At 37.7% G+C, this 23,531-nt stretch overlaps 1 protein-coding gene across 7 annotated transcripts in view; it reads right to left on the reverse strand.

Moving 5' to 3' along the window:
- Positions 1–23,531, reverse strand: part of ENPP2 (ectonucleotide pyrophosphatase/phosphodiesterase 2) — a 101,471-nt gene that overhangs the window by 25,062 nt on the left and 52,878 nt on the right. For 5 of the 7 annotated variants that reach the window (XM_045581394.1, XM_036436852.2, XM_036436850.2 and 2 more), the window contains exons 9-18: positions 23,257–23,312; positions 17,513–17,578; positions 16,637–16,709; positions 12,048–12,203; positions 9,872–9,980; positions 6,707–6,832; positions 3,344–3,375; positions 2,524–2,651; positions 268–355; positions 33–120 (exon numbers count right to left, since the gene is read on the reverse strand). In XM_045581394.1, the coding sequence (XP_045437350.1) occupies positions 33–120; positions 268–355; positions 2,524–2,651; positions 3,344–3,375; positions 6,707–6,832; positions 9,872–9,980; positions 12,048–12,203; positions 16,637–16,709; positions 17,513–17,578; positions 23,257–23,312 (922 nt within the window). The remainder of the gene's footprint in view (positions 1–32; positions 121–267; positions 356–2,523; positions 2,652–3,343; positions 3,376–6,706; positions 6,833–9,871; positions 9,981–12,047; positions 12,204–16,636; positions 16,710–17,512; positions 17,579–23,256; positions 23,313–23,531) is intronic. The other 2 variants (XM_036436853.2, XM_036436854.2) reach the window with 1 other exon arrangement.

Here is a 23,531-nt window from a genome sequence, read left to right on the forward strand (position 1 = left end):
TCATTGGTTTTGATGAATAATAAGTGACTTACCACACATAACATTGTAAAGTTCAATGTTTTCAAATGGAGGCACCTTGGTCTTGTACTTAAATGTTGGGCCATAACCTACAAAAACAGTCTTCCAGTGATAAGAAAAGAAGAACAATTAGACTTTGCTAATATCTAGTAGTAACCTTTCTCTTACTTATGAATACCGTGTACCTTCACTCACACCTCCATTCCCCATCCCTCCTAAAAATCACCAATACCAGTTCTTTGCTCATACCTGCATGCTGTTGACCTTGTTATCAAAGCCATGGTCTCCCTGGAAAACACATTTTCCCGATGGTTTCTTATAAACATCCAAAGGTTTCCTACATCGAAATAATTGCACAATCAGTCAGGATTTCACATGAAATCACTCTAATAAAAAGCCAAGTTCAGTGCTCAAAGAATCTCTAAGAAGAAATGTTCCAAGCATATTTATCTCTATTTTAATTGCATCATCCTTGTGGTGATAAAAAGGCAATGCTGTTCATTTCTCCCACATGCCTTTGCTTTGACAATCAATCCAGGTCAAGTGCGTATCTCTGACCTGAAGTCACGGTGCCCTCCTTGTACCTTGTGTTTTGTACACTGTGGACAAAGCAAAGCACCTGTCACAGGCAATGTTCTGTCTACCTATGTGCTTTAGCTCAGAGATCATAAGATTCTCCAGTCTAAGGCTATGTTTTCCAGCTCACTTCTCTATACTTGTCACTAGGCTCAATGCCAAACACATGGTAGGCACTTTTAAATATATGAAGTTTAATCAAAGAATGAAGATCTGTGTTCTATAAAATGTTTGCATTCAACTTTACCTATGATATAATGCAACTAAAGAGTATAACTGTGTGGTAGTAGTGACATATCTAACAAAAGCCCAGCCTCACCTATATAATTATCTCAATACAGAAACAGAAAATGGAACATTGCTCTGTATATATCAAAACCATTTGACTTTATTTGTGACAAGATGACTCCATTTGTTTAAGTGTCATATAACACTTTTCCAAAAACTTACATTTTTAAAAAAGTATTTTTATTGACTTTTTAGAGACAGAGGAGGGTAAAAGAGAGAGAAAGAGAGAAACAATGATGTGAGAGCAAAACATCAATGGGCTGCCTCCTGCACACTCCTTACCTGGGGTGGAGCCCGCAACCCAGACATTCACCCTGACCAGGAATCAAACCATCAACCAACCTCTCAGTGCATGGGATGACTCCCACGGGCCAGGGCCCATGTTTATTAATACAAATATTTGCTAAGTACATCACACTGAACTAAAATGCTTAGGGGAAACTAAAGAAATTAAACATTTGGATCCCAACCCTTAAGAAAAATGCTTTCAGCTTGGTTTAATAAGATATGAACATATAATAACACAACAATGCAAGAGTTAAAAGATTTGCTGCTAATTAAAATGTCTGGCTTTAGTACTAATTTGCTTAACTGTCATCATCTTTCGTTCAACTTCCATTCAACAACCACATTTATTTTATATAAATCTACCAAGTGTGCCAAATTTGCTCTCTCTTCTAAGCCACCCATACATAAATGGTCCTGCAGAGGACATACTCAGCCAAGCCATTTGGTCATATCTTTGTAACTTTTCCATGAAGACTCCCCATGTCTGCCCTCAATTATCTCAATAATTTCTGGTCTTCATACATCTCTCTGCATCATCTTACATACTTAACTCTATGTACCCCCCTGACAGTAACAATGGGCTATGATGTCATATGTCTCTCCATGTGTTCCATATGGATGTAAGTTCCTAGAGAATAAACATTTTCTCATTATCTTCTCTCCCTTGGAAACTCATTAAAGAGCTCTGCTAGAATGCATCTAGAAGCTGTTTAGTCATTACTACGGATTGATTCTCAGCACTTTTTTAAAAGGAGAAAGTCAGAATAAGAGTGAGTGGGAAGGGACTGCTATCAGGTTTGGGTGGAAAATGGGTAAATGTTAAATGCTTATCTCTTAAGGAAATGGTTAGAGCTTCCGGAGGATATGTTTTACAAAAGATTCAAGAGCAGGAAATGGACTCTTCAATATTGGACTCTTTGGTAGTTCAAAAACAGATAAACAACTGAAAATTTGTAATCCCAAATAAAACATGTCCACATAACAGAGGTTTTAAGAATAACATGTTCTGAACTCCTCTATAAACATTGCTATGGGCTAAGGCTTGTCAACTGAGACCAAATCTGTTTAGGGTGACAAAGCAGTGCCTCAGTCATGCTTTTGACTTACTCAAATAATAAGAATAGAGGCTAGAATGCAAATTCAAAAACTGGAAAGGAGAGATTCACTGAGATGCTGAGGCCCAGAAAACAGAAATGTATTATTATCTCAGCACGAATTTTTTATTTAGCATAGAAAACCCTTTAGAAAGGGTGAGATTTCCTCTTAGGATGGCTGAGGACCATATAGGCACTCTAGTTGCCAAAGAACTGGTTATATGCAGATAAGAAACTGGGCCAGCCCAGCCCAAGTTACCTTGCAACATGCCATCTGCGCTCCACCAATAAATGGATGTCTTCAATTCTTCTGTTGTTGGCATAGTGCAAACGTTTGGGAAGGTGCTGCTTCATGTAAGGCTTAAAGTGCTGATCTGGTTTTTTACACTGAAACGTAAATGAAAATTGGACTTTAGATGAAGTTTCTTCTTGAAAAAGGTGTGGATAGTCTCTCTCTAGAAAGCTGAAGGAAGTTTTAAGCCAAAGAAAACGTTAGTGAATAAATGGAATTTGTTACCCCTTTCAAATAATAGAAACTGAAGAAGAAGAAAAAAAAAGGTTCAAAGAAGATCCAGTAACTTTGGAGATGAAAGGCTATCATCAGAGGGCATTTTTAAGATACATTCCTGACCCAGTAAGAGCAATTCAAGCTCTAAGGTCTTTCCCAGCAGCTTCGATCAAGAGTGGGAGGAGGAAAGAAAGGGATGTGGACACATGTTGAAGCCCATGTGATTGGATCCTCATGTGCTTTTAATGTCTCTGTCCTGGATGGGGGAGTGATGGAACCGGGTGGTGGGCAGATCTGGTTCAGAGAGAGTAAGGATTTGTTTAATATTGAATGAATACTGTTCAGTACTAATGAGGAAAGATCAAATACTGTCTGTTTGTATCACTGCCAAGACCATTAGGGAGCCTGCAACTGTCCACAAGCCAGGTGTTTTGAAAGCTCTGAGAACAAATATACAGGCTGCAGGGCAACGGGGAAAGTGCTCCTCCCGCCCCACAGGGGAGGTGAACACAGGAGATGAGCATGCGGAAGCTGCTCCAATAGCAGAGGTCTGGTCACACGCAGTACTTACCGTGAGATTAGCAATAATGGCTTTAGGGTCATCTGTTCAAAGAGAGAAGACAAATGTCAAAAAGAGATGACAAGAAACAATGAGAGAAATCATTTTTGCAGCAAGAGACTCCGTTCTTTTTTTACCCCTCTTCCAGAAGGGCGGTCCCTTTAGTGTTTTGTTTTGTTTTTTTAAAATATATTTACATTGCATGTGGATACTGAATGTTACAGTAAATGAAAAGCAGTTAAGTAAGTGGCACAATTCATACAGTGAACTTCCCCTGCTGGGTCTGGGTCTCCTCTTCCACAAGGGAATTGCTCGTTCCAGAGCATCAAGATGAAGCTAAGTAATTGCTTCTTTACGGTACCCCAAATGGTCCAAAATTATCTCCCTGGAGCCTAGATTTAGTTTATTTGCAATTTAACATCAGGAACTAAGCTGGGCATTTGGGGCTTTTCCTATAACTTCCTATTTATCTTTGGATCTTTAAAACAAGCTATCATCCACTTTGAGATGAATGTCTAATCCATTGAGTTATGTTTTTTAAAGGGGATTGGGTTTCCTTGGTAATATCATGGGTCTAATTACATAGGTAGCGGCCCCTTCCAGCCACAGACACACACACGGATGCACCTCCTTTATTTTCACTACCAGCAAACAAAGGATATTTTAGTCAATACCCCAAACTAGCTAAAAGCAAAACTATGTAAATGATGGCTGTGTATAAACTGTGGACAGGATTATATTATCTGAAGGCCCCCTTTAGGGGAGTTGAGGGAGAAACAGGAGATTGTAGGTTAGTTGGACTTTGTTTTGTTTAAAAAAAACAACAACAAAAAAACTGCCTTAGCATGTTATTATAGAATCAGCAGAAAAGGAAAACAGAGTTTAGAAGAGGTACCGCCTATCACGACACAGCCCTCCCTGGAATAAAAGCATCAGTGGGACAGGTCATGTCCGTGTCCTTTCCTGCTGTATCTCCAGGGCCCTGTGCACAGTAGGCACTCCATAAATGTTTAGTAATAGATATAAATAAATATTTGTTGAAAATGCATAAATAAGCTTGCCTTGTGATATAAACATATACAATCAAAGACAATGTTCAGAATCACAGTTCTAAAGCTATGAAATCCAAAGCTAAGAAGTGGGATTCCATTCTACTTAAACAGGGCTAAATTTTACTTGCATATTGTCATGGAAAGCAAATACAGTTATATGCTGTGTAATGATGTTTTGGTCAACAATGGACTGCATATACGATGGTGGTATGACGGTGGTATGCCATACAGCCCCAGTGTGTAGTAAGCTAGGTCTGTGTAAGTGCAGTCTATGATCGTTGCATAATGATGAAACCACCTAACAGTGGATTTCAGAGTAGGTATCCCTGTTGTTAAGCAGTGTGTAACTGTAATGAGGGTAGCAATAATGGTTAACCTAAATTGTGTCCAGACAATGTGCATTCTGTAAGACTCTGTAGGCACTTTCTCGCCAATCATTCATAACAACTCCGGGAGGTAAGTGCTAGAACTCTCACTAAACCAGTGGGAATTTAGAAGGTCGAGGGAGGGGCTTACATACTGGGACCCTAGCACTGATTGAGCAAGCCATGCTTTAAACCTCTTTAATTTGTGGCCTCATGGACCACAGTCCTCAGCAGGACCAGAGCAAGTTCATGTTCTTTGATAATAAAAGAAAACAAAGAGCATGGAAAGTAACAAATGCCCGAGGCCACATTTGGGACACAAATCCATCATTTCCGAAGTAGTTGGTCCTCTCATGCTAGCAATTCTCACATTGTGTGAGTACAAGAGGCCCCCAGCACAGGACAGTGGTTAAGAATCAGAGAATCTTGGTTTAAATCTTGGCTCTGCCACTTACTGTCATACTCTAAGCCCATTTCTTCACCTCTCTATGAGCCTTGATTTCTACTGTGTGTAAAAGGGGACAATAATACTTATCACACAGGGCCATCAGGAGGATTAATTAAGATGGTGCATATAGTTAGCTAAAATAGGGATGCCACCAAGACATCATCGTCATAGCTAACATTTATTTAGTTGGACTGCACGTTGAACACTAATCTAAGTGAGATGTAATCTTTCATTGACTCTTCCTAAAAATTCTTATTTTGTAGATGAGGAAACTAAGGCAAAGAGGGTTTAAGCAGCCCGCACAAGGTCCCAGGGAGCCAGTGGCGGAGCAGGGATTTGAGCCCAGACATCCTGTCACCATTGTCTGTGCTCTTAACCACCACTCTAATGTCTCTCATAAAATGAAATCACACAGACAATTATTGGTAGTTATTGTTTCTTCCCCCGTAACAACCTCCCCATTACATTTACCGAGGTCTAAGATAGCTTTCAAAAATAGATAAAAAGCTTTTGTGCGTAAGTGCTACAAGGCAAATACTAACTCCAGGGGAGCCCTAGTGACTTGTATCCTGTCTCTGAAGAGGTCCTGCCCATCTCAAATGGTCAGAGAAGGGAGGATGTGGAGGGCAGAAAGGACATTAAAAAGAGAGAGCGGAAACACTGATGGTTTGTTGATTTCACAACGTTGCCTGCAGCTGACCTTGGAACAGTTCCCATTTGTGTTGACTCAAGAACATAGTTTGAGAAAAACTTAATTTTCCAAAGCTTTACTCTTGGTGCCAATGGTTTCTTAGCCCCAAGGCTAAACACTCTAAAAGTATTTCCCCCCCACAATGCAGCATGTCTCCAATAAAACTATGGACTTCCCAAAAACTAGGTGAGCAGCATCTAAAACATCTTAGTTCATAAAGTTCTTGTTGGTTGTATCTCAGAACGGAATGTGCAAAACATAAGTGATAAGATTATTCCTGCTCATTTCTAATTTTTCAAAGCAGCAGCCACTTCCCAAAGGCGTAATAGTCCTCTCCCCCCCCCCCCCCCCCAGATTCTGTCAATCACTTTTATTAAGATAAAGACTCCTCTACAACCGGACTTGCAGGGATGCTTAGGGTCTTGTGTTGGGCTCCCTAACTCCAGCTCAAGAGCAAGCCTGAACCTCTTGCTGAAGAGTTATTTTCTTGTAAACAGAAGTTTATGGTTATACACATGCCTCAAATGAAATGTATCTCTACAAAATAAAAATGAGAGCAAATATTTATATAATGCTCCCATGTGCCAGCAACCACTCTAAGTGATATGCATAGATTCATTTTCACAACATCCCCATGTGGTAGCTATTATTATTATCCCCATTATTCAGATGAAAAACTGAGGCTTAGAGTTTAAATGACTTATTCATTTAAATTCATTCTAAATCTTTGCAGAGCCAGGATTTTTACCCAAGTATTCAGATAACAAGCCCTTTCAATATTACCGCTCTAACAACTTAGTATTTTAAGGATCGACTTACATTTGGAATTATTACTCAATTTGGGTCGAATTCTTCCTAGAGTTCCAGGCACTAAAGTAATATCATCCACATTAGTCAGGTAATTGCTCAAGAACTCGGTTCTATCACATGTGACATCTTCCATTCCTGTGGGGACCAAAATAAAAAAAAAATTAAAAAAAAGATTTTTCAGGCAATCTTAAAATTAAAATCTTAACACAGCCACATCTTAATAACATTCAGGCATCTATTTAATTAGTTTTTAACAGCTACATTCAAGGATTTCTTCTTTTGAGATTTCTTAATTGACTTTACATTTTTTATGCTTCTTTGTATAATTTTTGCATCAGGCTTTGATTTGTTATCTTACAGTGCTATATAGTTTAAAAAGTATCATCTCAATTATCATCTTATGTCATTCAGCCAGAACTGCAAGGAAAAGGAAGCAACCATAATCTTTAAAAACAAACAAAAACAAAAACAAAAACAAACAAAAAAAAAACCTATTTACACAATCCTTATGAAAAGGATCTTATTCTCTCCCCACCCCACTCCCCCCCCTTCCCCCCCACCCCCCCGCTGGGGGTGGTGTAAATAACTGGAATATATAGTTTCAAGTCTCTTTTACAAAATGTCATTTTCCAACCCTCTCTCTCCCTAATATATCTCCTGACTTGAGTACATAATCACCAATCCTCACTCTGTCTCCACTGGTGGCCTTGGATGTAACTGACAAAACAATACTGGCAACAACAGATGAAAATGAAAAATGTCACCCCCAATGACCACCCAAACTGAAGAACAAAATAACACTGAGAAGCATAATAAGACTGAAAACAAGAGGTAAATAATGTAATCAGTCAAAACTGAAAGTTAGCAACTAGAAGACAAAAGGGTCTAGGTAGGGAATTTTTTTAATCAACAAATATCCCTCCAGACCCAAGATTTGTTTCCTGCCTCGACAAGGATAATTTCTTGATCAATGTTTAAAATATATAAATAAAAACAAATGCAAGTCTTAGAATGATAGACCATGAAAGCTGGTAGAGACCTTTATTGTCATTTCAGAATGTATGAGATGACAAAGAACTGTGAAAGTTTAATACATTGCTTTGCACAAGCCATTAGGTGCATATTCTCTAAGAGGGGGAAATAAGTAATTCTATAAAGAATGTCCTGAGGTTTTTGTTATAAATAATTATAACCCAAAGTGGCCTGGATCTAATAAAATTCAAATTATCACCTTCTGGGATCCCAGATCCAGACCTTTCTGTTTTATAAACAAATTCAAATGAAGAGAGAAAACAACATACCCCAATACAGCACAAGGGTTCTATTATATATCTTGCTTTTTAACAAGAAGAAAAATTAAAAAAATATATACAGCTACTATGTTCTAGTACAGTGTTAACCCAGGAAGGGGAAATCTATAAAACATATTAATGGAAGATTGGAAGAATCTTCCATTTGTTACATTTCTAGGAAGTCAACTACCCCACCTTAGTAGTGAACCACCTCTCCCATTTTCGAAAACCATATGGAAAGTGCTTCTGAATTGCTATAACCCTTCACCCACCAGACAAATTCTATGTAAGTGGGTTAGTGTTCTCATTCTATAGACGAGGAGGCTGAGACTTCAAGAGGTCACATAATGTCTCCACATCAAATGGCTCTTAAGTGGTAAAGTACAATTTGAACACTAATGAAACACATTCTTATTCCAAAGTCCAGATTCTGAAATACCAGACCATACTACCTTTTATGTAAGAAATGCTATGGCTTCCCCAAATCAAAGCAATCTACTCATCTCAGAAGCCTACACATTGTGAAGGTCTTAATATACCGAAGACCTTCACAGTGCTCCATCAGGACCCATCTACTTCTTAGACATCTGGCTCCAACATATAACCAAATGCTCTTGACCCCTCTGAGTAACTTCAATTGAATCAGCTGTGTCCCGTGCTCCAAAGACTCTATTCTATCTGAAGCTTTCCACAAAGTGAAACTTGTGGAGCATGATTTTGCAGAGGGTCACATTTAGTCCCTGCAAAAGAGCATGTCAGTGTCAGTCCCACTGCTTTTTTTTTTTTTTTTTTTCCTTAACTTTCTCATAGATCATCTAGAACATTCTGAAAGAAAATTTCAGGCCCAGAGCAGAGCTGTTTACTAGGAAAATTTGTGTGTCATTCATTCTTAAATTATTAAATAGTCAACCAATGTTCCAGTTCCAGAAGAATGAAGCCCCATATTCCAGGGTCACTGTTTCAATTTAAAAGTTCTGGAATGTAGTAGCTGCTTTCAGGAACTCAATCTGAGCACTTGTGAAATAAGAAGGCTCTCAGAGGACCCCTTCCAGCCAGCCCTATAATCATATAATGTTTATGACATTCTTGATCACCTCAAAAAAGGGGTCATGAATTTTTCTACTTTGCACTGTGATTTAGAAATGCTCCTTCCACTCTTTCAACTGTCTTCGCTAATAGAGCAGGGTTTTCTGGTTTTGCTTTAAATTCCCTCAGTGGATGCAAAGACATACACTTTTACTTATGTCTCTGCCTCCTTATCATGTTTGGATTTATTTTTTAGTCTCATAAACCCTGTGGACTCCTTTTTGGGGATATGGCTATCACAGATGGGGTATTATTGTCTAAAACATCACACTCACAGAGGAAGATATTAACATAACAAGCAAATTGCATGCAACGTTTTAATAAGAGAAAGATTTCTGTAGGAAGGCTTTTCCTACAGAGAATAGGCAGATAGAGGAAGTGCTTTGTTTTGATCAAAATGAACTTGAGGTCACCTCAGGTCATCTCTTAGTTTGAGTCATGGTTTGATGATATCTTTCCCCATCCTGATGAAATGGGTGAAGAACCGGATCTGGGATTCTGAGGGAAAGGGTTCCTTCCTTTCCTCTACCAGTGTTTCCCAAAGTGTGGTATGCGTACCCCCAGAGGTACGGGAAGCATTTGGTGGGGGTACACGTTGCACCGGAGTTTGGTGGGGATATGCACTGCACTGTGCTTAGCTGTGCCTAATTCTACGTTCTCATGAGTACGAAGGGTACTCAGCATTACGAAAATTATAGGAGTACACATATGTCAAAAGTTTGGGAAACACTGTGTCTACACCATCAGAAACATTATCAATGACTATCCTAGTAACAAAAAAGAAACAAATCTCTACCATGGTCTCCAACGAAGATGACATTCACACAGCGATGCAGCTTCAGTTGTTTCAGGCCATCCATTAATTGCCCCACTGTTTTGTCAATATCCCTCAGAGGATTTGTCATCTGGAAAAAGGAGCAAATTAGTCCTTGCAAGTTTTTGTTTGTTTTTTTCCTCTCAGTTTCTCATAGATCTTCTACTCCTAGAACATTCTGGAAAGAAAACTTCAGGCCCAGAGGCAGAGCTTTGTCTAGGGGGATTTTCCTGACATTCTTGATGGAAATCTGGTCTAAGCATTTTATTTGTATTCTTTCAGGAGCATAAAATCTCCCCTCATCCAATCCCTTTCAAGATACTTTGATATAAAAATATGTAAGAAATATTAAGGGAACTTGTGGGGTTTTTTTTGGGGGGGGGGGGTTGGGTTTTTTTTTTAGAGATAAGATGCCTTTCTAAAATGTAACCATTTAAATCCAAGAATTTTGAGAGTGAGCAGAAAGTCAGATGATTGTTTAAGTCTCCTGTACCCTAGGTGAAGTCATGTTAGGCATTGAACCACAGAAAGAAGATTTAAGCTTTGAACCACAGCAAGAAGACCAAAGCTAAGTGAATCAAAAGTAATTCTGAGGTTAAAAGTAATCTTCACTGGATGCTAAATTAGAATATCATTAACACAATGTAATCTATCTAATGTTCCAAGTAACTGTCAATTTCTGAGAATAATAGGTTCTTAATAGAAGAATCTCTTCTGCATATCAATTTAGTCCCTTTCAAGCCAATTTTGAGTAAAAAAGAATCTACAAGAATCTTAGCACACAAAAGTAAACCACTGATCTCATTTAGCCTAACAAAAACCCAAAAACTTAGTTCTCTGAAGAACATATCCAAAGTCTAAGAAACATAATCCATCCCTTATGTTCTTGCTTCAAATGAAAGTGTCTAACAGTATGAATGCTCCCACATTCTAGTAGCCTCTCCTTCATTTTCATCTCTGCAACAAAAAGATTTTCAAGAACCATAACATCAAAGACTTGACAGCACTTTAGATGAATTTTTAAATTTAGCTACAATTATACACATGCACTCAAAATGACTGAGATAAGAACAGAAGGGATCTACATATCATTTTTCATCCCAACATACAATATTATCTTCCACTAACATCTTCTCAGATGACTCAAGACCTTTCCTCATATCATGTCACTGGTAAAGTCAGTTGTTAATTTGTTTTTCTTCATGATGGGAGTCAATATTTCAAATTATGTCCCAAGGAAGAAGTCACAAGTGAAGATTTTAGAATGATAGATGCATAATCTGAAGGGACTAACAGATGGGGGATTGAGTGGTATTTGCTTCTGAGAACACCATGTTCTACTCTAAGATGTTTGCCTAGACAAAGAAATACTTAATATACAACATTCATCAACCTTGACAATTACTTATTTTCTTTTATTAAACAAGACAACTTAGATAAAATCCACAATCTACTTCTTGGTGATAAGTTCAGACCATCATAAATGTGCCTTGGAGGCATCTGAAGTTTTGAGAATATGAACCTCTAGGTTGTTATGACTATACTAAAAAGACTACACATTACTTATTATTCCTATGTAGTGTAACCATTTAAATCCAAGAATTCTGAGAGTGAGCAGAAACTCTAGGTTGTTATGACTATACTAAAAAGACTAGACATTACTTATTATCCCTATGAAAACACACATCATTTTATCTACCCATTATTTTCTCTTTCTTTCTGTCTCAGCTATTCTCTTGTCCATAACCTAAGACCTTTTCAGAATTCTGAAAGAACAGACCACACATCTAAACTAATTTTCTATAGAGCACTAATCTACATTGTTTTCAAGAACCATTGTAACAATTCTGTGAATAAGTGGAAGCAAAGCCAGTAGCTTTCTTAACATTCACTGAAGCCTCAATGTAAATACTAGTTTTAGGGCAACTTTAACTCTAAAGAAAGTAGAAGACTCTTTTTTCCTGTCTTGATGAAAGTTTAGGAGGTCTTCACATCAGTGTTAACCTCTGCAGTACCAGTTTCTTCTGGACTCAAAGCAAAGGATGATGCACCAGAGTTTTTCTGAAACTCATTCAGCTGAGTTTTAAGCCAAGGTACCGAAGGAAACCTCAACTCAGACCTACCCGCCACAAAGCTTTGGAACAATAGATAAACTTACTTTGTCCTGACGCGTTTCCACAGCATAATGATCCATCCTATGTAATTTTCTTCTTCTTTTCTTTGGAGGAGCAACTGGTCTTTCCTGCCTCCTCTTAGGGATAACCTTCCTCTTAGGTCTCTTAGCCGGAGTAAGAGGTGAGCCATAACTACTCTCCTGTACTGGCGGATAGAGATGTCTGGACTCAGAAGTCGTCTGTCCCTCTGGGTCAGATTATATAGCTCACACTTTGCCATCTGAGGCCAGTAGAGTCTTAGTTAGAAAAACTAAGGCTCCTTAAGTGAGAAAAAGTTGGTATGAAGGATTATTCAGGGATCTCTATCAAGAGAAACCCCCTAAATTGATCTTGATGCTGCTATCACAGCTTCCTCCCTGAGAACAAGCATATAATTTAAGAGCATCTTGCCATGTAAATGTCTTATGCCTGAGGAGCCTACTGATAGGCATGGACACACCTAATGATGACCCAGAATTCTACATTTCAAAACTCCTGCTTTAGGGAGAGACTGGATCTTGGTTAGGATGAGCTCTCCATCTAAAAAGTACTAGCTGAAAACTAAATAGAATATTAGTCACATGGTGATTTCAAGGTGACAGTGGGATTTATGTAGGTGGTTCCAGTTCAGAATCTGATAGTTATCTGTTCATACCAAACTATATCTTGGCAAAAAACAGGAAAAAATTTTAAACCAAGGATAAAGTAAAACATAAATAATAAGCAATCCTCCTTGGTCATGAATGTACTTGCACGAATCAGAACTTTCAGCAGGAGAGAGAACTTGTCATTCATTGTAATTTAGGTTTCTGATACAGAGAACCTCTAAGCCATGAGATAAACATAAATAGAACTGTCTTTTTTTTTTAATTCTCTTGTATAATTAGATAAAATGTAAAAAGTCATCAATATCTCTTTATCTTAGTACACATATCAAGAAAGAGTAAAATTATACTCTTTCTATCAGAAACCCATTTGAGGGGAGTGACAGTATTATGCATCTTGTTTTGAAAATCTAGAGAGCAATAAATGCCAATGCATAAACTGAATAAGGAACATAACCTTTTGGGACTTCCCAGATGCTGGAGAAAACCAGGCCCCTGATTTGCTGATGGTGCAAAGGTGAATTAAAGCAGCAAGCTCTGCTGTTTACCTAGCTGATTTCTCTCAGTAGGACTGTCCAGAGACTCATTCAGATGCAAGAAGGGGCAAAAGGAGGAACAATGTTAGTGTATCCACAGAGGAGGCCATCTGCCATGCGATTTCACTGTTTCCAGAGCAAGCAACTGCAAAGGCACTTCCATTTCTGTCTCATCCTCGTTCTCCGACAGAGCGATTGAAAGACACAGCCCCACAGACTCTGGTTGAGTTTGGTATTTTTTTTTTTTTTTATTAATGCTTCTAGTTTTAAGCAATTCTCCATGAGAAGAGAAGCAAAGGAAAAAGAAGGTTTCTCATTTCATGGTCACCAAATAAATACATTCAGCTAGAGCTCAAGTCTGCCTATCAGATACCCGGCCATTTTGCAAGAGACCTCAACATTCCGGAAGACTCTGAAGGCGGCCCTTCCGATTGCAGCAGGTTAGAAGAGCAGCGGGAGGAACAGGATTTAGTCAAAATGAGTTTTCATCCAGTGATTAAATTGCATGTATTTCCTTCTTCGAATGTTAGAGGTAGACGGAAGCTAAGTGTTCACTGACCAGCCATACTTTTTAGTCTGACTTGAGAAGACTTAGCCTGAGGTTATTAAGAGGATGGTAGGGAGAGGGGCAAATTTCCCTGTTTTTCAGGATCCTTTGCCATCTGAAGGTAGTCACTAGCCAGCCAAAGCTCTGCCTCTAGGCCTGGAAGAGCAGCCGAACAAGGGGTCACAGAGGAAGCATAGAAGGTCAAAGAGAAAAAAGTTGCGCCAATAATCAAAAGCAAGCATATTTCTGAACATTCACCATTACACTATGAAACCAGGAGCAATAATACACCATTTCTTGAAACTATTAGCCCAATGTTTGGTCATCTAATTGAATAGCCTTTGAGAATTGTCCTGGAAAAAAAGTATACTCAATTAAGCAAGAAAGTACAAACTTCAACTGTGTACAGCACAAACCATTTTGCTAGATTCAATCATTTCAATAAAATTTCAAATGCAATATATTTTCTCATTGGAAAAGAAAACATGTACCTGATTTTAAAAATAATACTGCAGTTAATTTAATCTTTACATGCGCAATAAATGTATATAATGGATATATAGGTATATAAACCAATTTAGTCTATAACAGAAGAGAGATTTTGCTGACTTGCTTTGGTTTGGGTTTTAAAGTATAAACTGACTTTTTTTTTCTTTCAGTTAAAAATAAGATTCCTAGAACTAAATAAAAAATAGTGACATCTGAAAATATCCTTTGTATTAAGAGAAGAAAGTGACCAGATTACCAGGTTATCATAACTGAAGACATATTCCCATAGATCTAATTTAGACTGTTATACCCAGTAAATATGTGAGAATATCCTAGTTATAAAAAGTATTAATTCTAAAAAGAACATAGCATTCTTGAATACTTCCAACTCTTAATTTTAAAAAATGGTACAAGAAAAATCTGTTTGTAAATTAATGAGACCCATCATTTCAGCAAATTAAAACATCCTATATTATGTTTCATTTATCATTGCTCGGTACTTTAAAAAACTTTTTAGTTTATTTCTTAATTAAAGCATACACACATACACCAAAGTAAGTAATCTTAACTGAACTACACATATTAGAAATCCAGAGGTCCATTAAACAATAATGTTTATTACTATCCCATACAACTTTTAAGAAAATGAGGATTATAAGAGCTTACTGTAAAAAGCCAAGTTCTGACATCATAAAATGTCTTGTATAATTTGAACATAGTTATTAACTGACCACTCTGGTTATCTCCTGGACTGAAGGAGGGTTAAATGATTCCAGGGGAAGAACCCTGGTCTGGGAGTTGGAAGTTCTGAGGTCCTATCTCTAAGGTCACTTATCAGCCATGCAACTTGAGCAGCCCTAAACCTCTTTAGTTCAGCCTCATGCTTTTAAAAGCATAGTTATACCAAGTGATTCCCCAAACCCTATTTTGCCTATGCTACAGGGTCTTTTAGGGGATATCATTATCTATTTAAAGTTGGATCTTTAAATAGGGCACATGGAACTGCTTAGAGGTTGTTGTTGTTTTTTAACATTTTAATGAAATGTGGTTCCATTTGTTCACTTTAATCTCAAAGAAAGACATCCTAAAGATAAAACAGCCAGGCTTGCTCTGGCAAAAAATAAGTTTGTGTTTCGTGCATGCAGATGTTTATCTCGTTTTATCATTTGTGTTTCATAATCATGCAACACTGGTTGAACATCAAAGGGATAGGAAAAAGAGCATCAGATTTATATGACTTCAATGATTTAAGGCAAACTAAGAATGGTTTTAAATAGCCATTAGTTTCCAGTGCTTACAAAAATCACCACTGACATAATGTGAATGCACTCAGAAATACTTATGGTTCTCTCGTATTTACTGTCTTTGCTTAAACATGCTGCATTTTGCTCAAAAAATATTTAAAACAAGTACTATCCGTATTACAGTTATCCTATTCATTCTTATGCTGAACACAATAAACTTAATTATAGCCAACAGTGTTGTCATGGCCTAAAGGAATTAAAGGCAATTTCCATTAACAATGTTTTTAAATGATTTCTCAACCAGAATCGAGTTTTATTATGTTGGTGTAGTCCTCATCACTCTAAGAATGAGTAGTAAAAATATTGAAAATCTTAAAAGGTTTAGCTTTGCAAATGTCATGCAATTTTTAAATGATCATTGCTGAAACACTGGAAGAGTTCCATCTCTAGATGAAAGAGGGACATAATAAAACATCCCATCCTTTTCCCCTCCTGAATTTGAAGTGATACAGGCTACTACCTTACAAACAAATTGTCTTCTACCACATCTTAGTGTTTGATAAAGGGTGTCACATTGCTCGGCTAACTAGATTCATTCAACAGTATTTTTCTCCATTAAGAATTCATTTCACTTTTGGAGGTGATGGACATGTTCATACTCTCGAACGTGGTGATGGTTTCACAGATATATGCCAATGTCAAAATTTATCAAATAAAAAGTTTACAAAGCTATAACATATGGTTGGTTGATTGTAGCTGACATACCCCATCTGAACTGCATAGCAATTTTAAAGGAGTTGAAAGTCAGCGGCAATGTTTTATGCTGCAGGTTTTATCTCCAGAATCCTTTTCATTCCTATTCCTGTGATGGAAAAGGCCAGCCCTTCCCCATCCTTCACTCTTTGACTAATGCCTGCAAGGATGGACTATATCCCTCCCATCAACTCCAAGTTTAAAATCTATTTGAATATCAAATCAATCTGAAGTGAAATCCCTGCAAGAGAAACAATGTTGAAGATTTTTAAAAATTATTTAGTCTCATAATTCTTTTATTATGTACAAACCTTTCAGGTATGTACACCCCGAGAGACTTTGTACAAATCATGAAATAAGGTCAGAGATCAGGTAGCCCAGGGACACAGGTTCCCTGCAGGCAGATGGTAAGCTACTAACCTCAGGGCCAAAAGGGCCATATTTGTGTCCAGATAAATCAGGTTGCTCTGAATAGAAGGCATAGACTGAAGGCCTAGAGAAAAAGAGGAAGGTTCAGAATCTCTCCCAAACTACATATAACATAGAACATCCAACATTCCTACACATTTTTAAAAAATCTTCTCATATCAGATTAATCTCCCAACCACTATTAATCTTACCATGGAAAACATCACGTTCTTGTTTTCTGTTTTATTTTGGTTTCTATTGCTTCCACATCCACCACTCCCAACACACACACACATACACACACACACCACCACCACCACCACCACCACCATCACCACCACCACCATGATGAAAGAGAAGCATAGTAAAACATCACCATCCCTTTGATTCCTGAAGGCAGTAACTGCCTGGTACAGCCTTCAGGAATCAAAATTCACAAAGGGGAAAAAAGTCACAGAGGAAAATCTGAACACACACTCAGGTCTTTGATCCTCAAGATAATACAGCTGAGTGACAATTCCCAGGGGCCATGCAATCAGTAGCTCCATCACAGGGAAAAGTCAGTCTTACTGCTTCCCCAATCCTTGGAATGCAGTTGGTTCATTTATCCAAGCCAGGAACTCCCTTAAAATGTGTGGGAGAGGCCAGGATTAATAGCTGTAGTAATCCATGTAATTAAATGCTCCCCAATAACCTAGTCTATTGTATCTTCTTGGGAAAGTAAAGCTTAAGGCTAAGAACCACAAAACTTAATAATATCAAACCTTGGCTGTGCTTCTATTTCACAGCCTGCTTGTTGTTGTTTTGTTTGTTTTTACCCAATTCTAACCTAAGATTAAAATATACCGAGGAAAGGCAAAGAAAAATCAGTAACAGGGAAACAGATACCTTTCGTTGTCTGGCAGGGTGAGCCACTGCAGTATGGTTAATATTCTCCGCTCATGAGGGATGACCCTGGAAAGTAAAATAAGCAAAGCATGATGGGAGTTTTGTATGGTAATAACCAAAACACATGGGAGTTTTGTACTATATTAACAAGAAAGCATGATGGGAGTATTGTAGGGTAATAACAAGCAAAGCATGATGGGAGATTGTGTGTCAACAAGCTCCAGCCTGTTGAGCACTTGCTCTTGCACCCAGGCCAAGTGCTCTCTAATTACCACCATCTGTTTTCACTTCGTTGTCGTAAAAGAGCCTCCTTCAAATCAGTGTTTGAACTTCCATTTCCCTTTGCAACATACTACATTGCTCAACCACAAAGGATACTGGAAACTGGTTCACAGTCAAATGAGGAACCTGCCTTGCTGATCAGAGACTAGGCTACAGGCAGAAAGGACCCAGGGCTCAGAACCTTTGCCATGTAGTGGGTAAAGCTGTTAGCTGTGGCCACAGAGAGACCAGGATTTACATCTTCAATCTGCCTTTTTTTTTTTTTAGAGAGAGAGAGAGAGAAACATCAATTTATTGTTCCACTTATTTGTGCATTCATTGGTTGATTTTTACTTTTTTATTTATTTTTTTTAATATATTTTATTGATTTTTTTCACAGAGAGGAAGAGAGAGGGATAGCGAGTTAGAAACATCAATGAGAGAGAAACATCGATCAGCTGCCTCCTGCACATCCCCTACTGAGAATATGCCTGCACCCAAGGTACATTCCCTTGACTGGAATCGAACCTGGGACCCTTGAGTCTGCAGGCCAACTCTCTATCCACTGAGCTAGGGCATTGGTTGATTTTTATATGTGCCCTGACAGGGGATCAAATGTACAACCTTGGAATATCAGGATGAGCTCTAACCAATTGAGCTACCAGGCCAGGTCCAATCTGCCTGTGGAAGGTGGTGTGACTTTTCTTGACTTCTTAGCCTCTTTGACCTCTCTTGGCCTCAGTTTACTTATCAGTAAAATATAGATAAAAGCAAAATGCCATATACTAGCTGGCTGTAATGATGAAATTAGACAAGACAGGCAAAGGGCATGTACAGTTTCTAGCCCCTAGTATTAAAAAGAAGCCTTATTTTTGTTAATGATCAGAATTAGTTATTGTTCTATCTCTAAACATATGTATGCCTTTAGAAACATGATTTAATCTGAAACTTTACATTCCTCTTCTACAAATAAGGGGTTTAGAAAGGCATTCTTGAAATTCTCTTTGGGCTCTATAAAAATCTATGAGGAACGGGCACATATAATTATGAGCCTGACAAAAAGGGTATAATCTTCATCCACAATGACTTTTGTGTTTTAAGTCTCATTCTTTTGTTGAAATATAATTACTCTAAATCTGGCACTCGCCTAAAGAGCTCTTGGCTAGCATGACACAATGCATTCTTGGGAGAGTTTCCTTCAGATGCTCACAAGCTGAGTGATGTCTTTATTCATAGGGAAATGTGCTTATTCTTTCCTAACAAGGAGCACAGCATGATTTTCTGCTCAGTCATCCAACACTGGGCATTAGAGTATGTTTATGATGAATTCAAACTAAAGCTCAAGTTTAACTGTGGTTAATAAAAATCTCTGTGGCCAAGAGTGAGCCATAGTGTAAATTACCGTCTCTGGGTGATAATGATGTGTCGATGCAGACTCATCAGTTGTAATAAATGTCCCTCTCTGCTGAAGGATGTTGATAATGGGAAAGACTATGCATGTGTGGGGGCAGAGGATATACAGGAAATCTCTGTACCAATTGCTCAATCTTTCTGTGAACCTAAAACTTTTCTTAAAAACTATTTTAAAAATGTATCCTGGAATGCTGGGTGAGCCATTTAAACATTTACTCCTTGTGGATGTGGGCATGAGAGAGCATGGAGAAAGACAAATTTTCAGAGCCATGGTAGAAGGCTGGATCTCTAAATAAGAAGCTTCCCCCACCCCCACCCCCACCCACTCCAGTCTTCTCTGATAGACTAGGGATTTTCACTTCTCAAGGGGTCTCTCTCTGTCTAAATCATCCGACCCAGAAAATCACGTTTACCATAAAATGAGTCCTCGTGTAAGCAAATTCCAATTGAATACATGTGACCCTGTTTATTATATATTATAATTGAATTAGAAATAGGCATAGCAAAGTCAGGTTAATCACATAAGATATTTAATTTGTCAGCCTTAGAAATCCCCTGAACAAAATAATTACATATTTTGAATTCTTTCCTAATTAAAAAAAAAAAAATGCCTTTTCATCTTATCTTACTTCACTACCTACGTACAAGCTGCTTTATTTTATGTAATCGGCATTAAGTCATAAAAATGGACTTTGATGAACTCATTTGATGCTAATGGAAAAATACAAACTATTAGAATTTGTGTCCAATTCAGAATGTTCTCAACCTGTAAGGCTTTCATTGGACAGGGTGCTTGACCAGTATGGGGCAGGGAATAAAACATCAACTCAGAGGCCAGAATGTCTGGGTTTGAATCCCGACTCCACATGTGATGGTGATGAGACTGGCAAGTTACCTACTCCTTCTGTGCCTCTATAAAATGATGGTAATAATATTACCAGACTGTTGTGGGAATTAAAAGACATAATATATATAAATCATTTAGAACAATACCTGTCACATAGAAAGAGTCTAGAAAAACGTTAGCTTTTACAATTATGTGCTGAATTCACAGGTCCTAAGAGATTATATACTCATTCAGAAAATATTTGTTAAAAGCTTATTATGTTCAAGCCATTTGTGGAAATAAAATTAAAGATAAAAGATACTTCTACCAAAACACACACACACACACACACACACACACACACACACACACACACCTACCTCTTACAGAGGAGTCACCATTCTCTCCTTAGAAAGATAAGCAGGTCATTATGATTTCCTGGGCAGGACTGCGAGTGTGTGTGTGTATGTGTGTGTGTGTGTGTGTGTGTGTGTGTGTGTGTGTATTGAGTGTAAGATGACAACATTGGAGGCCTGAATACTTATTCTAAGTATGACCTCGAACACAACATTTTAAGCTTTAGTATTCCAATCTCAAAAAAATGAGGTATTGGGCAAAGTGGTGTTTAAATTTCCGAGGAGTTCTAGATTATCTTTATGAAATAACCACAGACCAAAACAATATGGCCCTTACCCATTAGTGTTTAAAATACAATTCAGAGTCAACACAAACATATCTAACAAAGAAAGAATGTATGTCCAAACAGAAATGAAAATAGGGTTCATGCTGTCATCATGACCACCACTGATTGATACAGAATTTGTCATGAGACCTCATACACTGGACATGGTCAGAAAAAAAAAAAAAAAAAGAGGAATGCAAAATGAAGAATTAGATAAGGTATTTAGTGATAAAAAAAAAAACAAATTACCTTAGAACATACATAGCCATTGTCTGGTCATGTTAAATAGATGATGTAAAGAAAAAATAGCATTTATTGGTTGTTCTCTATGTGCTAACTTTCCTACTGAGGACTTTAAATAACTTAACTCATTCTATTTTCACAATATCTTATGATGAAGGCACTACCATGCCCATCCAAGATGAGGACATGGTTTTAATGAGAGATTATATCACTTGTTCAAGATCAACAATCTACTAAGTGGCAGAGCTGTCATTAGAATCAACCTAAACACTCATATATAAAAGGAATTGCTGCCCTTGAACATGAATTGACATTTTTAAAAAATGCAACAGTATTAGCTAAGGATGATTTTGAAATGAAATACTATCACTTAAAAGGCAAGAATTATCTAGGTTGCAGCACAGAATCATGCTAAAAAGATGGCCTTCTAAGTCTATGGCTTGAATCAGGTTTTAAATTAAATTTTTTTCTAAAGGTACTATGTGTAGATTTCCTTGACACATATTCCATTAAGTAACTGAAAATATGACCATGTTTTTATTAAGTTACAAAATAGTATTTTAAAGAGAAAACAAAAAATGAATCCAAATCATTTTCAAGATATAGATATAAGAAGAATAGCCTGAGAAGCAAAACAAAACCACAGACATCTTTGGAGCACTCAAAAGCCACATTCTTATAAGTGGTTGGAAATGGGTGGAGAAAATGGCTATTCAGAACCAGACACTGGGCCTTTTCAATAAAGCTTTACAGCAGTTTGCGGGGGTAAGGCCAGGGACTAAGTATTAATTACATTGTTGGCTCCTCTCCATTTTGCCAGGCAAATATGTTGTCCAACAGGAAAAAAATCACTTCTATAAGCATCTATGACAGTCAAGGGTCAAAGAAAAAGTAATATGTAGGATTAAGCTAGTAGATCAACATGCCATTTACGTAAAGTGTTTGACGTACCTGTGTGTATTTCACAACTCAGAAAACCTCTTTAAAAAAGGGGAAAATAGACTTTTAAAGGAGTCCTCTGTCTTCACTTCAAATCACCAAACCCAATTACAATTTAACCATTCAAATCTGAAAAAGCTACTTTTATTCCTGAATTTGGAGAATAGAGACAGTACCACTCTGGATTAATTTAAACCTGTGATTGCTGTCAGCACACTACTATTATAGAATAGTCAGATTTTTGTTAAAGAATATGGGGCAAACATGGAAACAGCTTTAGGTGGTTTAAAAAAAAAAAAGATGGAAAGAACATCTCAGGAGGGACAAAATCCCCATGTAAGTCAAAACAGATTCCTTTTCTTACCAAGGGCTTAAAAATAATCAACATTTTGGCACTTTTATTAGGTAAGTTTCTTCCATTTTATGAACATTAACTACTAATCTCCCCATCACCTGGGGGGTGGGGTGGTCCATTTTTCTAATTAGGGAAATCCTGGGGTTTAATAGGAAAATGGGGTAAAAAATCAAGGCTTCCCCTGCCTCCTGTTGGAATATCACTATCTACACTGCTATATCAGCCTGAGTTCATACTACATTTTTAAAGTTGTGAGACAAAATAAATATAGAAGGTTAGAATATATATATGCGCCTCAGTGGCCATTCAACCATTCAACCGTTTGACCAGTAGCTATGATGCAAACTGACCACCAGGGGACAGAAACTCAATGCAGAGGCATAGAAACATGGAACAGACTGATGAATCTCAGAGGGAAGAGGGAGGGGAAGGATGGGAAGAGATTAACCAAAATCTTATATCATACTAGAGGCCTGGTGCATGGACTCATATACTGGTGGGGTCCCTCAGCCTGGACTGTGAGGACTGGGCTGAAACCAGCAATCTGACATCCCCCAGAGGGTCCCAAATTGTGAGAGGGCACAGGCCAGGCTGAGGGACCCCCCCTGGTGCACGAATCCGTGCACTGGCCCTCTAGTATTTATAGAAAATGATAATACAAACCATGGCAATAAACAAAGACAAATACACATTCCCTGGGTGGCAAGTTATCAAAAACCTATAAGAGGGGGCAGAAATTTAAGGAATGATTAGAAGAAGAAGAGAAAATCTTCCTTCCATTTGACTAAGAAAAGATAGGAAAAAAGAGAGATAGAAGAGGAAGAGAGGGTGGGAGAAGGAGCTGGAAGGGGGGCCAGAGAGATGATCTCTAGAAAAAATAACTGGAAGGCTATTTTGAATCAGAAAATTTTTGTAAGTTCACGCACTTTTCCATTTAACTGAAATGAAATAAAATTGAATCAATGTTTTACAAACTCAGTCATCACTGTAATTTTACAAACATTAACAAAATAAAGGTAACTTACACAGACCAGAAGAATGTCCCAGCTTTCACCCCTTGCTTGGTGGCTGTGATCCATAGCTAATGAGGAAAAATAAGAGCCTTATAACATGTTCTGAGCTTTGGTCAAGGAAGAAAAAAATAAGTTTTAAAGCACATTAGATCAGCTATCTGATACTTTACCCAGACCATAAATTTCACATTATTTGCAATGATTTTTTTTTTCACATCTGGAAATCAGAATCATTATTTCCATAAACGTTATTTGATCTGTTCACTGCAACAGCTTTCAAAAGCTCT

The sequence above is a fragment of the Pipistrellus kuhlii genome, unplaced genomic scaffold (genome assembly GCF_014108245.1).
Source record: "Pipistrellus kuhlii isolate mPipKuh1 unplaced genomic scaffold, mPipKuh1.p scaffold_m20_p_14, whole genome shotgun sequence".
Classification (NCBI taxonomy): Eukaryota; Metazoa; Chordata; class Mammalia; order Chiroptera; family Vespertilionidae; genus Pipistrellus; species Pipistrellus kuhlii.